Source organism: Hyposmocoma kahamanoa, unplaced genomic scaffold, assembly GCF_003589595.1.
Source record: "Hyposmocoma kahamanoa isolate Upper Pololo Valley unplaced genomic scaffold, ASM358959v1 92, whole genome shotgun sequence".
NCBI classification, from domain to species: Eukaryota; Metazoa; Arthropoda; class Insecta; order Lepidoptera; family Cosmopterigidae; genus Hyposmocoma; species Hyposmocoma kahamanoa.
Genome location: NW_020654748.1, coordinates 9,022,839 through 9,040,706, shown reverse-complemented (window position 1 = coordinate 9,040,706; position 17,868 = coordinate 9,022,839). Strand labels below are relative to the sequence as shown.

The following is a 17,868-nucleotide window of genomic DNA, read 5'->3' as shown; positions in this document are numbered from 1 at the left end:
TTAGATGCCGGAGTTCCTCAGGGTTCCGTACTATCTGCAACTCTCTTTCTGCTGCATATCAATGATATGTTAATTCCAGGTACCTTTGCGTATGCTGATGACAGCACAGTCTGACTCTTGCATTGCTCAAGTACCTATCTACAAAGATAGGTACTTGACCAATGTCAGTGGAGAGGAAATCCAGAGGAAATCCAAATCTAATACTGCTTATCGGTATTAACCAGGATGTATCACGAAGAGTGCGATGGAATTACACGATTTAATTCCGCCTTCCCCTTTCCATCACCGGGGGACTAGGCGTAGGCTTGGGTTCCACCCCTATGTTGTGGATATTCCAAAGATTCGCACGAAGCGTTACGCTTCCACATTTAAATGGCGAACGGCTATGGAGTGGAATTCCCTGCCTGCAGGCTTGTTCCATGAACGTTATAACTTGGACATTTTCAAGGCGAGAGTGAATAGGAATTATTTTGGTGTGCATGCTCCATCGTCAACCTCATCGTCACTTTTCATCAGGTGAGATGGAGGTCAAATGCGCACTTATATTTCATTAAAAAAATGCACACTTACATTTAATTTCAAATATAAAATTAATAGCATCATGATATTCATCAAAAATTAATATTAGAAAATGAAGATTCAAATAACTTACACTTTATAAGTAAGTTTGCAACGTAAACTTGAACGTTTCTATGTGATATAATATAATAAATTTTAATAGTTTAAGAAATGGTCTTTCTTAAACTATTAAGTATTTATGTGAAAAAGTTGTGAGTTAATTAAACCATCCGCAGAATGAAGCGGGTTGTTTCACAATAGACATGGCACCCGCGCCGGAGATGCGCGCGGGTCAACTTGAACTGGTCATTGCCTTGATTCGTTCAAGTGCGGGACACCCTCAAGATACATAATCAGAAACACGCAAAATAGGCGCCTTGTCGTCGAGTTGCGGACACCAGCCCGTTACACCAAGTACCAAGTACCGAGTACATAATCAGAAATCGTGCAAATAAATCAAGGCCAGTGTGAACAGTTTTAATTTAAATTAATTATGTTTGTACATGTACAAGTAATACATATACTATGTTTTTAATATATCGTAGTTTCGGCCTTCATATACCTTCAACCTAAGTGAAGAATCTAAGACTTTACTTCTGTAGTTCAGCCTAAATTTGAAATTTAACTAAATAACAGGGGTGTTACACTTAAATGGACTAGCAATTTACTAAACAATGGCTAGAATCTGCTCAACAATCAGAGGTAATAAACAATGTGGGTTCAAATCGACCATCTATCTCTCGAGGGTTAAGTCTGCAAACATTCCGAATCCGTCAGAGTTGAAACTTTGAGTTTAAAAGACTGAATGGACGAGTTAAAGTCAAGTTTTAAGACGAAAGTTTTGGATTATACCATATACCTTTAGTATAAAGTACCTATTTTCGCTGAAACAGATGTATAAATTGTGCAATGAAAACATAAAACTTCGAACATATCTTGTAGATTTGTATAATTTATAACAAATATTTTATTTTAAAGCTATCACGATAAAATAGTTCTAATATAATGTGTTACTTTGCAATAAAATTTAATTGCAATTTGAACCTAATTTCTTTAATAGGTAAGCCTATATAAATTAATAAACATACTGTGAGTTGATGAAAAACACTGTGTAATGGACATTATAACAATAAATCGCGCAGTAAATATCATTAAGTATACTCCTATAGTCACCACGGCTATTTATTATGGCTCCGTCATCCGTATTTCCTCGACTCATGATAATGATGTGGCCCCGTAGGAAACTCGTTACCATTATCAGTTATTGATGCCTTTCAGACACAGATGGTCGACTTTGCAAAGTTTTTTTTCTCGTCATTTCATTGCAACGGTTCTAAGATATCTTTGTAGTCAATATGTTTTTTGGCTTTTTAGAAATCTAAAACTTACAGACGTTGCCACTCGTTATTGCTGTTTTTTCTTATAATGAAAACTATTAAGCTCGGGTTATTTATTGAATTAGTGCCTATATAAACTGCTTAATTAATTGTTCTTTTTATATTTTGTATTTTAAAAACTCCAACGTTCTTTCAAATATTCTGTCTGCAAATGTTTCGTTAAATCTAAAACGTAAACGTATAGAAATATAGTTCATTATAGATCTTCTGTATATTATAGTTCGGACAAAGACGAACTCCTTCACGAATTTGGACCCTTCGTACCGGGCACTATTAAAACTTATAATGAGGGATGTTATAGACAGATGAAGCATTACTATTGTTATTGGGGATCCGAATGATACGCTTCCAGCCTTTCTTACTTAACCGCTCACGCGATGCGCTCCTCTTACCACAAAATGGCGGCTATTTGGTTTCGCAAATTAGAAAAGCATTCAGTTTAAATACAAGTTTTTATAAATAAAAATTATTATTCTGCATTGCTAAATAAATACCCCCCGTACTACCAACAAAAACATCTCAAATAAAATGTAGTAATACACCGTAAATCCTGCACTTAAAAAGCACTAATAAAATTTTTCATGTACTTGGATAAATATGATAATATTCCGTTTGAGTGGTTCTAACGTTTACCATGAAATTACTCCTTAAAGTATAGGTTATAAACACTTATATTCAGGGTAAACTTAAAAATCGCTACTTACGGTATGTTTTCAATAAATAAACACCGAAATCACCAGCCCAAACAATAACACACACTATTGTCGTGACGTATTTTTGAAGTTGTTTATTTTTTTTAAATGACAGACCCAGGCAATAAAAACTTTATGGTTTGCTAGAGTAGTTACCGAAATAGCAATTAATATTAGTTCTTTTACCTGTTGTAACTTCGATATCCGATAAATCGGCATAAAATCATCACCGACACCTCTAAGTGTGGTACGCGTCTACGGCAGCATGTATCGCGTGAGCGGATAAGGTTATGATTATTTTTGGCAAGTGATGGTCTTTGTGTAGATATATACCAAAAAGTAAACTAAAATATCAAAATATAATAATTTCGTTCGTAAAACCCGTAGCCACTGTTAGAGTGATTACACACGGCGACTTTTTGCAGCGACGCAAACGCGCGTTCGTGAAACGCGCGATTGCATCGCTACACTTGCGATTTATAGGCGATTGCATCAATACAAACGGGCGATTGTATCAATACAATCACCTATAAATACCAAGTGCAGCGATGCATTTGCGCGTTTGTATCGATCCTGTCGCGCGCTTGCATCGCTGCTTAAAACCGCGAGCGTGTGTAACGGTAGACGATTAGCGCGCCGTGTGTAACCGCTCTTAGATGGAATGGTGCTATTTTTCCTAGATTGTCGCTAAAATATGTCCGAAGTGCATTTTAAAGGACATACGCCGAATGCAGGGCTTTGATCAATCATGCGACTCCGAAGGTTTTTGTGGTTGGTGAATAGAACTCTCCATCGCAGTTATTTTGTCGCGTCGTCCCGTTTCTAACGTCTGCTATTGCAAAAGATTGCGAAAACCTTTTAAATAACTCTAGAGAGTTGCCGCCGAACTCTATAGAAAATTGATGGAATACTGGCTATATACGCCGCCTGGTCTTTTCAACTTCAGATTTGTTTCCTTCAATTTCTACAATACAAATTTTACCTAAAAGTATTTTAGATTTTTTTTTGAATTGATTGTATATTTTTTTTTTCTCTTTTATTGCACCTTTTATGTAATGTAAAGGACATTAGATATTATTTCCAAATGTTAATGGCTAGATAACAAAGAGAAAATGGCAAGTAACGCAATAAAATTTTTAGAGGACCACAAATATCCTTGTCGCGTTATATACACGGGAGAATATTATGTGACACAGGAAAAAGAAAAGGAAGGGGCAAGTCGAATTTGTACCGAAGCCTTTGCCGTCGACAGCAGGCTTACCATGACACGGTTAAAGCCTTATTTTTGCGTCTGGCCTGCCCGCTTGTCAGCCCGGCGACGGGCACAAAGCCATGTGAAAATATAGGATCAAAGTGTGCCACGCCCTGCACGCGATCGGGCCCCTCGTCGGTATTTCACCCGTTCATTCGCACGTTTTTTTCTCTATTCACACCTACGGCTCTTTTCACAGCTCATAAAATACACGGCCAATTTTTTAATTTCCTTATAACGGGGCTCAACGACAATGGGACGCCCGTACAACAAAGTAGCGAATTGCCCCCGGGCAATACAAAATAAGTTTATGAGTGTCCTTTGTTTGATGTAGTCAATGTTATCTGGTGGTCTTGGAACACTCGGAAGGTGGCTCACGCGTCCAGGAGATATCATTCCTGCCCCGCATTACGTTTCCTTGCTCGGGTATTATGTGAGATTAGTGGACATGTTTATTTTCCTTACGTGACCGTAATTGTCTACGTGACCTTTATTTCCTCAAACTTGTTGTAAACATAACGGCACTATATTCGATGTATTGTTGCGTTTGTCTTTTACGATAGTAATAAAAATCTTGTTTATTCTTATTGTATTGTTAGTTAAGTGCGTATTTGATTGCTGACTGCAGTAGCTTGGCTGCATTGTCCAGTCTAGACTTTAGAACTCTGACTTTGCTATAATACAAATTCATCCAGTAAACAATACTTGTAGAGAAATGCTTAATACAATGTCGAGATTAACATTACAACTAAAATTAGGTGCTATTGTTGCAGTCGGCGTCGGCGCAGGCCGCACTTCAGGCGGCTCAAGCCATCTCGAACAGCGCGGGCGCGGCACTCGTCGCAGGCGCAGGCGCCGCGCTGCAGCCGGCCAACGGCGGCACCGAAATACAGGTAGACCGCACACCGTTTTCTATTATTTTTAAGAGAATTTCATTTCCTTTCATAATATTCCAATCTTATGATAAATTTACCCATTCAATGACCAAGTTAACAGAAAACGGGAATTAGATCATATTTTTAAGGACTTGCGAATAGGGGAAACAAAAGGAATAGTCAGGGTTGCGTGATCTCCGTCTATGTCACTAGGAGGTAGGTGTGACAATTTATATGTAGGTACGTCTGTGAGACTACATAGTTCATTGGTAACACAGTACGTAATTGTATTGAAATTTGTTTTGTTGAAATCCTGTTTACTGTAATTACCTACATGTTGAACTATGTATTTTTCGATATACTTTTTTATCTACATGTATATAAACTGGTCTTTTACATTATACTTAGATGTTAAATTTGTATATATGAGATTTTTTTATATAATATTTAGTGACGGGACGAACAAGTCGTGCGCCTGGTGGTAAGCTGCACGCCAGTCCGTAACAGTTGCAGGGCCACTCAGAGCTTTAAATTGCAAAGATCTGGGGGGCACTGCCACTGCACCCGTCACCCTGAGGTGTAAGTTGATAAGTCCCATCTGTCTGTAATTTCACTAGCATAATCTAAAATATAATCAACATAGTTTAAAATTGAATCAAATTACATGTAATTATAAAGCCGTGTTAGCGTAATGGTTTGACCTACCGCCTCTCAAGCAGAGACCGTGGATTCGAATTCGAGCTGGTCCCTCTTAGTTGCTCGGAATTTAAGTGCGAAATTTTATTGGAAATTTACCATGAGCTTTTCCTATGAAACCTACACATTGAAGAAGGTTCACAACCCTTGGAAAACGTGTGAAATTCCCATCGACTATAGCCTAAACCCTCTGCAGTAGAACGTATCGTATAAACGGCTTGATGTTGATTTTTTAAATTAAAAGTAAATAATCTAGCCATTAGGCCTTCCGTCGTGATCTTTTTTGACTGACAGACTTGAACGGACAGACAGTTTGCTCGTGTTCTTTTGTTTAAGTAATTATGTCACTTGTTGCGAACAACGTGAACGGACTGCTGTAATAAAAAAAGAAAGCCTCGACTTGGATTGTCCGGCTTTTTATTTCACTATAATTATTAGTACCTCAGAAAGGGAACCACTAAAAAAATAAAGATCACAACGGCCATTTTAAATATTACACGCGTGCCCGAATCAGGTTGGTGTCAGAGGAACTGCAAATCGGATTGATTCCAGAGTACATGGAACAATGATTCTTCTATTCAAGTAAACTGAACACAATTTAGTGGCAGCAGAGCAGCAGATCCTTATGAAAGAATTTGTCCAGAGAAGTACTGGCACTGTACCTACTTCTGCCAAGCAGTAATGTGAGTATTACTGCGTGCCTGTTTTCAGGGTAAGGGTGCTGGTTATCAACAGGCACATGGGACTTATTATGTCTCAGGGTGACAGTCGCAGTGGCACTGCACCTCAGATCTTAGCGATTTAAAGCTTCGAATGACACTGCAATTATTATAGGTAGGTGTGTCGCTTACAGCAGACACACTTGATAGCATAAAAAACAACAACACATCTTCAGAATTATTTTTTATGAACTAAGTGCAAAATAATATGTCATAAACGTCCTAATAGAATAATAAAACAGCGAGAAAATATGATTTACAGAGTCAATAGAACACGTAACTTTTTTCACATTTACTCATATTTTTCTTTTATGATACGAAGTAACGGGACTAAGAAGTCGTGCGCCTTGTGATAGGCGACACGCCCGCCCGTAACGGTTGCAGTGCCACTCATGGCTTTAAATGACAAAGGTCTGAGTGGCACTGCCGTTACCATTATTATACATAAGTTGACAAGTCGCATGTGCCTGTATTTTCACCAACACTTCTTACCCTTCAAAACCGAAACGCAGTAATGCTCACATTACTGCTTGGTGGCATTACTTCCCCGGAACGAATTCTTTCACCTTAGATTCCCATTCACATCCAGAATTCACATTAGATTTTACATCCATACATGCGTGTCCTATTGTGCGAAAGCATCATTTAGAGCGGTTACACATGCCCACTTTTAGCAGCGATACAAACGCGCGTCCGTGAAACGCGCGATTGCATCGCTACACTTGCGGTTTATAAATAGGCGATTGCATCCATGCAAACGCGCGACAGCATCGGTACAAACGCGCCATTGCATCGATGCTATTATCTATAAATTCCAAATGTAGCGATACAGCCGCTATTTGCTGCTTAAAGTCGCGCGTGTGTGTAAAGGAAGAGGATTAGCGACTGCAACGCTACTGCATCACGTTTGGATTGCGTCTGCATCGCTGCTAATAGTCGCCATGTGTAACATCTCATAAATATAATAAATTGTGTCTTGTATGAAAATGAATACTTGCTCATGTCAGTACAAATACTTGAATATACATTGGCCTATTCGTACATAACGCTATGATATTGAAATGTTATCATGAAATAATAGAAAAATTCTCAAACTTGTTATCCGATTTGTAGTAGACTATAATAAGCAACTATTTTCTGTTACATACATGCCAGTGTCATTCAGGCCCGTCTCGGTGCAAGCAAAGTAATGATGAAATAATGTACTTACCAATAAATGAGTTTCCCAACCACAATAAAATCAGTCATCTATCAACCAACGACTGATTCGTTTCTCCCTGGTACATTCGCGATAAAATTATACTTATTCACTGAGATTGAAGGGTCTTTACTTATTCGCAGTCTGGTATTCTTAAAATGTAATTGCAATTACGATCGCAGAACTTTCACCAAAAAGCCCATGTTGAAAAAATCATTGTTATGGATATTAAAAGCGACGCCTTGACGAACAAATTGTGATTTATTATTTTTCTTTGTCTTCAGGGTGGACCTAACACAGTGCTGCGTGTGATCATAGAACACATGTTATACCCGATAGTTCTCGACGTGCTCTACTCTATCTTCCAGCGGTACGGGAAGGTGCTCAAGATTGTCACATTTACTAAAAATAGTAAGTAGTCTACACGTAGTATATTTTTTCGTTATGATTCTTTACTTTGGTTTTTAATAACGAAACTTCTTAACAATGTATTCCGTATGCAGACAGATACAGTTGCGTCAGTGTTAATAATAAGGTTTCAGTTAAATATATTTAAATTATATATCGATATATGCGATCTCTACAGTAACTGTAAATGTTATTAAATTTGTATTGAATCAATTCAATTATTTTTTGTGAAATTACTCCATTAATTTGTTAGAATTATAAGTACAAAGATCGAACAAAAAAATTTTTACAAAAAAATCCGACCGGATTCGAACCGACGTCTTCTAGCAAACCGTGACAGACGCTCTGCCAACTAAGCCACGGAAAGAACCAGAGGATCTTACGAATTTTTCTACGAGCTTGTTGGCGGATATTTGTATTTGGTTGTCAAGGACTTTTTAACCGTAGCGCCATCTATGAGAAATCTATGAAAGAATTTCGTCACCCAGTTACTTAACAACTACCATGTAAATATTATTTTATTAAATGCATTGGCGTAGCATGAGGGCTGCACAGGGTGCCATGGCCCCAGGCGGCACAGCTATGGGGGCGACAGCGAGCGCGGCCAAGTCCTAACTAGTCAAAATTATTTTTTACTTAAATTTAGAAAATAAATGCCACTATATGCGAAAACGACATCCTGTACAACATAAAGATGGCGACGCAAGCGAACATAAAAACAGTCGAGCCGAGCTTGCCGGAACGAACTACTTGTGTAATCGTGAAAATAGAGTTAGCATATTTAAGATTGGCCCCGGGCGGCAGAAATAGACGCTACGCCGCTGATTAAATGTAATATAACTTAAACATTGTAAAATATAGTACAAATAAAGTTAAAACCATTCCTCTGTGATCACATTAATAAATCGTAAACTGGGATAAGGATCTTTTTATGTTTTCATATTTCCACCGCCACTATTACTATTGTTTACTACGAAATAAAACTGATGTATCTAAAGTACGAGTAGTTATAAAACACATGGTAATTTTTTCAAATGTTACAACATTCGTAATTATATATCTCTGTCTACGTTGTCTTTTTTTTTTATAATATCAAGTGACAGGACGGACAAATTGTGCGCCGTATGGTAACTACACGCCTGCGCATAACAGCTGCATTGCCACTAAGAACTTTAAACCGCAAAAATTTCAAGGTCATTGTCACTGCGCCCGTCATTCTGAGACATAAGTTGACAAGTCTCATGTGCCTGTAATTTCAACAGCACCTTTACCCTTCTAAACTGGAACACATTAATGCTTGGCGGCAGAAATAGGTAAGGTGGCAGGACGAACTCTAAAATTGTTTTATTGTCTTATTAATTTGAAACGAATTGAGTTCAATTTCTCTGAAATGTCTAAGTCTTTAGAAGTTTCGTATTTTGAAAGAGAACATGCAGGTATACATTAATGTACAATACATTAACGATTAACAATTTCGATATCGTTTCGCAAAGTTTTCATAAATCATAGATTTATATAATTCATGAGTTTCATTTCTAAAGTTCTACAGTATAGACGTTTTTAACCTTCACCTTCGTTTACAAATAGCCTATTTACAACTCACTCCTAAACTTGTACGGTTTTAGTCCTCTAAGGGACAAAGTGGGTGTTTCAACCTTGTTATATTACAATCTTAGGGTCATATTCTAGAACTCTACTCAATGCTCAAGTCAGGATTTGAGCAGACTTGAGTATGATTTCAAGCACTGGAAATACGACTCTAATGGCAAGGACTTGAGTATGATTTTCAGTGCTCACTGCAATACTCAAGTCCTGACTTGAGCATTGAGTAGAGTTCTGGAATACGACCCTCAGTCGCTCAATCCTCCATTTACATACGTTCTATCTCGAAACAGATTTTTTGTATCGACTATTTGCGGGCTTATATGTGTCGAAATTTGTGTGAAAACGACTAAAAACATTTCTTGAGTTTGTCTTTAATCTTATTAAGTAATATTAATACCTAAGTCTGCAATGTTTTCAGAAATATAGCTTTTCTCAATTCAAAGTGCTCATAATCAATCGTAGGTATTCCCCATAGTAAACTGGATTTTTTGCGTGTTCCAAATTGTTCGTTTCAGCAAAAGTTGATCATTTTCATAATGGGTTCTTTCAACCATTTAAAGGTATAGGTTTTTACCCGCGTACAATGTCTTCTAACGGTGATAATGAGTACACTTTAAATAATATATTGTTTAAATAATAAAGTATATTGTTTTCCCAAACTTTTGTTTTTATACCGTGTATATATGTACCGTGTAGTTGTGAGTACGAAGCCCTGCGGATTTCAAGTGAGCTGATGCTCTGACTTTAAAATTTACTTTTGTCGTGTTATTAATAGTGATAGATATGTCTAACAGCGCCGGTCCAAAATCTAAGAGCGCAATCCGTTTAAAATTTAAATCGCACCCTCATGCATATACTAAATAAATCCGTCGGTGTACTAGGTAGGTAAGTACATATTTGATAAGCCCTCCAGCCTCCATGCGTACTGCTCACTCCCTGCTAATTATACACCTAGTTGAGAACCTCAAATGAACTCTATTTAAACTTGGGAAGCTTTCAGTATTTTATAGCGTGGAATATTTTACAACGTAATTTTTTTTTTATTAGAAACGCAGCGTTTAAAAAGTATGAAGATTAAAATGAATAATAATAGCGTATAAAACAAAATCTGTGCATAACATGATATTTTATTGTTACACTAATGAACTTATCAAATGCTCAACTTTCTTCCTTCGCAATTAATTGCCTCATAAATTCAGAACCGTGTAAGTTCGTCGTAATATTGCACGACCAGAGGTAAAGCAATTATTGCCTCCGTTAATCTGATTAACACAATCATATACTTATACCTAATGAAGCCAATTCCAGTCCCGGTACTTGGAGATGAGACTTTGAATCTACCTCAGTCTATTTATGTGACGGTAACTTAATTGCTAATTGTTTGTTTCCGGCATTTCATTTTCAGTTTTAATGTTTTCGCTTTGTCGTGTTATATTTTGCGATTCTTTTAGAGTATAAATGGGTATTCAACTTGTGGGGTAAAAAAAATATGAGTCTGGTAACTTACGATACCATTTGAAATCAATTTCGTTATCTGTATCATTGATTAAAACATTTATTGATTTATTTAAAACACAGTAGTAATTCACAAATAACGTACATATAATAAATTTATAAAAAATTATTAAAATAAATGAATCTTGAACCTATCTGTGAGATATCAGAGACGCTATAAATGGTTTTAAAGATTAGTGAAATAAAAACATCAAAAGTGTCTAGGGAACAAGCACATGTTTGCCAATTACTGAAAACCAGGTGTTTCAATTTTTTTTAACACCGTTGGGTTTTTTGTCAATTTTATAATTTGAATTTGAAAATGAAATTAATAAAAAAATCATGGGTGTTGAAAAATTCATTAAAAAACCTGATTATCATTAATTAGCATAAACGTGCTTGATCCTTCCCTAGACACTTTTGATGTGTATACCTTAGTGCTAATTTCATTACAGTCCCTGCACTTACGAAATAACTGGTTATTGTACGACACTTAAGTTACTAATCGTCGGGCATAGTGCAATTACGCCTAACTTGCAATTTGATTTTGTTAAGAGTTTCCATTTCGGTAACTTAGTGGCCAAATCAAATCCGCGTAAATGTCGCGGCAATCAAATTAGCGTGATGTACGGGAGTCTATTGTTATCAGTCCATAGACAACAGAAATGAATGCTTATTGTGCAAAAATGGAAGTCGTAGCCATTGAAATAAACAAAATGTTAAATCCCTGTCCTGTGAAAATTGGTTTAGTGCAGATACGCGCTTTTTACCAACACTACATACGCGGATTTGCATTATCTCCGACGTAATGGTACATAATAAAGTTTTAGCGTGCAATATTATCTTTTAATCATAAGCCCAACCTGATTCAACAATTCACTAGCATCCCACACTGAGTTATATAATACAGCAGTACGAAGATCGTCTACTCTCTAGGATCTCAATTTTAAAATACCTTAATCTATCTTCATAGGACAAAACGTCTTCCCAACAAATTTGAAACCAATTTTAGTTTTAAATATCTCAAGAAACAATTCTGTGTAGATTGGATCCTATTTTTATATCGATCATAATGCGAAGAGCAAACCACTGAATAATACCCACTGTGCATTAATATATAAATAATGTAACTGTGTAAATATTACAACAAAGATCGAACACAAAGAAAAATTCCTTCGATCCTGCTGTACTCGTTTCCATAAAGTGGCTGATACACGACACGATCAATTATAACAAACTAGTAACAAATATACGCGATTTAAATCCGGAAAAATAGTTTCATTTCCTGGTGGAGTAATTCCACAAAAATAATTGAATATCATGGTAGTAAAACATCGTGATATTCGATAAACTTAATACGAGAATACAACTGTGCGTTTTAAAAGTTTCACCGACTAGTATAGTATCAATGCACCGTACAGTATTTGTAAGTTTTATTCCGAAGCAAACCAGAGTAGCTTTGAGAATAACATCCAGGAATTAGCCGTTTGTTTAAGTTTAATCGCTGTAGCCAATCTTAGTACCGACCGGTGCATTCAGGAGTGCTCATAACTTGTCGGTATCGCGACGGCTCTTACTGAAACAGAGTTCTCAATTTCCGACGCCGATGTCCGCTTGCGCCGCTGCAAGTGTCCAAACATCATACTCTGAAATGCTGTAGGGCTGATGCAATAAATTTTTGATATTATCATTTCACTAATTTAACATATTATTTTGTAGGAAACCTATTTTATATAATAGATTTCTCCAAGCGACTTTGTATCTTATAGTTCCCTAAAAATCCGCTAGATGGCATTGAGTCATTTTATCTAAATTCTGCATCGCAGTGTTAAGGTTTTTGTCCTCGAATGGTGACTACTTCGACCGAATTTTGATTATGTGTGTATATGTGTGGTACTATCGATTCGTTTCTAGGAGTTCAGTCCTTGTGGGTAAACCTGGCTGAACATATCTGATAAATTTAATTTAAACTTTTTACCTTATTGTGCTCGTAGTACCGCTGGTTAGGGTTAACCTGGCAGTAACCTTTGAAATAAAACTTAAAGCAACGGATTGGATGTTATTACTCAAATTGGTGACGTCATCCAATCATCGAAGAATCTCCTCTACACATGTAACAATACATATTTGACAATCGTAAAAGCCCAGTAGCTAAAATATGCAGTCCCAATGTACAGTACAAGTCTTAGATGTCTAATTATGAGATTGCACTCAACATCATAAATGCCGATAAATTGCATGAGAAAAAATATAACGACAATACTATAATAGCTCTTAGTTTTAGTGTGTTGCTAATTCAGAGGTTTCTAACAACGCAATGTCATCTTGCCGGGGCATTTATAGCAAATCATGCCTTCGGCTTAAGTTTAGGTTTTGCAAACCCGCCGCTCGGTCCTAGCGATGCTCGGAAACAACATAATGCTTTTTTACAGCATTGGTCATTGTCCAATTTGTTAAATGCGTGCGTCTGGAGTATAATATTTTTACCTTACTCTGTTTCAATATTCAGACCAATACACTACAGGTACTTTGTGTTTTCTCGGAAATAATCTCATTGTGCTCCATACTATTTGTCTTCCCTTTACTTTTCTTTATCTAATTTATCTTTAAGGTTAGTAGTGAGATGCCCGTGTTTATGTGTATACTTTAATTGTATTGTTAAGTTAAACTTAGGTCTGCATATTTTGTAGTTATTCTGTTTGTATGCCATAATTGAAGTCAGGATTTATATGTCCCGGAACGAAGAATTGACTTCGTTCCGATACATGTAAATCCTGACTTCAATTATGGCATTTCGTGGGAACTAAATAAAACCACACAGTGCGCTCCCAATCCATTTTCTGTAGACAAGGTAGACACATTACATTAACTTACCGGCATGATGTTAAATATAACAAAAAGAGTTCTCACGTTAGAGGTTCACGTAAAACAACGATTATTTTCTTAAGTCCCTCAAAGTACGAGCACTCATAAAATTGATAATGAATAAAATGTGTGTGTAACTTTCTGATTATAGTATTCAAAGATTACTGCTTTGCATTCAAGTGGAATACAAACAGTTTTCCCTTTTTTGAGATCGCGAAACAAATTTACATGTCGATTATTTCTGGCAAAGATGCGCACCCTCTGAACCGTTATCAATAGCGACTGCAAATAAACACCGCGGCTTTCATGATTTACGAGATTTAATATTTTAACCTTATTTGTATACACACACGCAACGTCGCAGAGGTAAACATAACTTAAATCATTCGCAAGTTTACAAACTCGCAATGAAAATTGTTCAAAGCAATGTTCACTGGGTTAATATTCTTGGCTTGCAATTATGAATAAGTTCAGATAAATGAGTAAATAAAGTGATCATGAAAGATAATTTCTTAGCCCCTACGTCCCGTTAGCTCGTCGGTCGTAACCTGACAGCGAGGTTACCATCAAAACGCGTTCCTAATCCCGAAACAAATCTCAATGAAGAGCGCGGAGTTGCCGTAATCCTACCCCCTTGCCACCCTCGAACCCCCAGCGTCATCACCCGATTGGCTTTATTAAGGTGTAGCAGACCGCTACAATTATTATGCGTCCCCTGTTTGCTGTAGGTGTCGTGTCTATGTCGCCGTTGGATTGTAATTAAGGATTTGATTCGTCGACGGGTATCATCTTTACTATATCTTGGCATTATGTAAGCCTTGTATGTATATGCGACAGTGATCACAATTTTACATTCTATTTTCGCAGTCAGTCGCGTGACAATACAGCATTAATTCCGGAACTGTACAAGTATTTAGCTTTTGCAAGTAGTGTCTAAGTGCGACGCGGCTAGGTCGCTTGAAAGGGCGTGTAATTTGCGAACGAAGACGCTTTCGGGACTGGACAGAATAACTGGATGCGCTCGTTTCACGGTAGACCTCGAGATTTAAGATATCAAATTATACAGTAATCGGTGGGCCGGCAGACCGCGCCACCGCTTAATATTAACATAGCGGAAGCAACCTCTTTGCTACACAGCGAAATGGGGATTACGAAATTTTAATTTAAATCCGCAACTTCCCATCTTCTGTTTACTCTGACGTTGACGTTTAAATATTCCATAAAGTAATTGCGTGTTCCAGTTGTATTTTTAATGAAGCATTATAAACTGGAAGAATTGATTGGGAGCATTTGAATTTCTTGTGCGCAATCGGAGAGCCAAGCTAGGTTATTGAATTAACATCCGAATATTTCAGCGTAGATAAATAAACCTCGGTAAAGGGGTGACTAATTTAATTGGTATAATCTATTTAATTGTTGTTGTTTTTAGTATAAACTCATTTTGTATATACAAAGTATGATTTATGTTTGAGTGATTACGTTATTATGAAATGAAACCTTTTATAAGAACAAATAATATTGACTATATTGTATTCCATAGTTCCTTTGCTCTTCACTGGGGCACATAATTATTTGAAATTTAGTTTTAGTTAGTACTAAATTTCAAAGAATTATGTGCCTTTAAAAAAAACCTATTAAGAATAATAGGCCTTTAAAAAAACCGCGTAGATAAACTATAAATTCACATCGATCTCATTGTTTTTTTATATAGACTACGATAGACAAACGCAACAGCAAGATGTAGAAAGCTTTTCAATGACGATAGCAATGATTCAAAAGCTTTTACATCCTTGAAAGGGATAAGAAAAAAGGTTGCTTATCCCCGGGGTAGGAGCTTTCGTGTTGTTTTCTCCTAGACAACAAATCCCTTGTGTACATTGCACTACCTTTACAGTGGCAAAATTAGTCATTGGTCTTCACTAGGTCTAAATCTAAAACCGTGGTAGCCTAATGGTTTGACCTACCACATCGCAAAAGGCAATGGGTTCGACTCCGAGCTCGCACCGCTGAGTTTTCGGAATTTATATGCGAAATTTAATTTGAAATTTACCATGAGCTTTTCGATGAAGGAAAACATCGTGATGAAACCTGCACGCCGAAGAAAGTTTACAACTGTCGGAAAACGTGTGAAGTCCCCGACACGCATTGGGCTAGTGTGGTGAACTATGGCCTAAAACCCTTGCTTGAGAGGAGACCCGTGCCCAGCAATGGAACACATAAATGGGTTGATGATGATGATGAGGCCTTAGTATCATTTTTTGACCCTAGCGAGGAAACTCAATTTTTTATTAACCTCCTAATGCCCGTGTACAGCATAATGCACATATTATGTTCAGTTCACAAATCATGAGCAGATCCAGACAATATTGTTTCTTTGATCACGTAACCGCCCATTGTACATTACAATGAAAATAACGCATTCCAATTTAGCGCTATATATTCTACATAACCCTAGGGAATCTAGAAAAATACGTTTGTCATATAAAACTGAGGATATACTTGCTCGGGCCTGAAGCATGTAATTATATTGAGTACATTTTATACACGATATAATTTCAACACTGTGTGATGTAGACATACTAGCGAAAGCTGCTCGTCTATAATCGAATAAATAAATAATCATTTTAATGTACGCCCAATGGGGCGTTTAGCGCTTTAGGAGGTTATGCTGGAAATACACGCTGTAACACTAAAAACAATGAACAAAAATAATCTTGTAAATAGAACATGTTTTGATGTAGGCAAATCAAATTAGTTGTGGTTCCACAAAACTTATTGGTGATTCAAGTAACAATCTATCGTTTAACTCATCCTTGTAATTTCTGGTTGTACTAAAATCACAACAGAAATGAAACAACGGGGGTGATTTACGAACTCTTAACACGTTGTACGTCTCGTGGTTCATTCTCCTTTTCATTTCATCTCACCGCCATAAAACACTTTTAGCTTACTTATTCACGATGTAATTACATAAAAAGTCCAATTTGGGGTAAGCCTTTTATGCATTCCATTTTAACGTTACCAAATGGTTGGCCCAAAAAAATATGGGGTCTTAAAGAGCATTTTAACTATGTACGAAGGAGACAGCGCGTTACTTTTAATTTACGCTGACGTTTCGTGCTCTCGGTGGCTCGCCTGTCTATATTTTATAGGCACCGAAATAGGTAAGTGAACATTTTCTAGCAACGAAAACACCAATAAATACCGGAAATGTCACTAAATAGAGTTCCTCAACAACTTTTCGGTTCATGTAAAAATTTCTTCCCTATTTTTAAGCAATAAAAACTTTAATACCGTAGACTGAGATTATCAAGTAATAAAAAGTCCATAAAGTATTCAAATTCTGATTATAATAAATTAAAAATAAGGTGTTTAAACCAATAACTTTTGAACTATAATGAAAACTGGTTAATGACTTTACTATCTCAGTCAGCCATGACAATGGGACCTTTAAAGGGCCCTAAACGTTGGTTTGTTTGAAAAAACAAATATAGGCTGTTTAGATCTGAAAAAAATAGTTTGATTTCCAATGTATAATAATTGCGAAAACATGAGAACGTGACAAGTTTTTCATTTGCGAAGAGATTTATTATGTTTATTTTTATTTTAGAAATAAATACGTTTCATTTATAGAACTTAGCGTTAAAAATGTAGATTATAGTAAATGTATGTCATCTAATGGGCGTTTTTGTGGGTGGAGGGCTTAAAGCCGAGAAGGTGTAATGGCACCTTAAGCGGCCACCGCAGGTGTTGCTGCTGCTCGGATGTTTCCTAAAAATGTGAATTTATGTGCTCGACTAGCGGACGGCAATGATCGCCGGGCTCATGCCTTAAATTAGGGGGTTTAACGTTTATCCTCTCGCAGTAAATAGACTTGACGACGAACTATATTACTCCCCGTCCACCGGCCTCAATACTCTCTCCCCATTGGCTCAATTGTTTATACCACTCCAAGACGTTAATACCCTTTTTGACAACGATACTGCTCTTTTATTCCCTCGTTTGGGCTGCCTGTATTTACTTCACATCACGCATTAATTCGTATGCGTTGTTTATCTTCCTGTAACCTAAAATCCACATAATATTTAACAGACTTCAAAAAAGGGGTA

General features: G+C 36.8%; 1 protein-coding gene across 1 annotated transcript in view; it reads left to right on the top strand.

The window, feature by feature from the left end:
- LOC113236437 (polypyrimidine tract-binding protein 1) overlaps window positions 1-17,868 on the top strand; it is a 387,949-nt gene that overhangs the window by 348,713 nt on the left and 21,368 nt on the right. Inside the window, exons 5-6 of the mRNA XM_026472499.1 lie at window positions 4,673-4,792; window positions 7,672-7,798. Coding sequence (XP_026328284.1) covers window positions 4,673-4,792; window positions 7,672-7,798 — 247 coding nt within the window. The remainder of the gene's footprint in view (window positions 1-4,672; window positions 4,793-7,671; window positions 7,799-17,868) is intronic.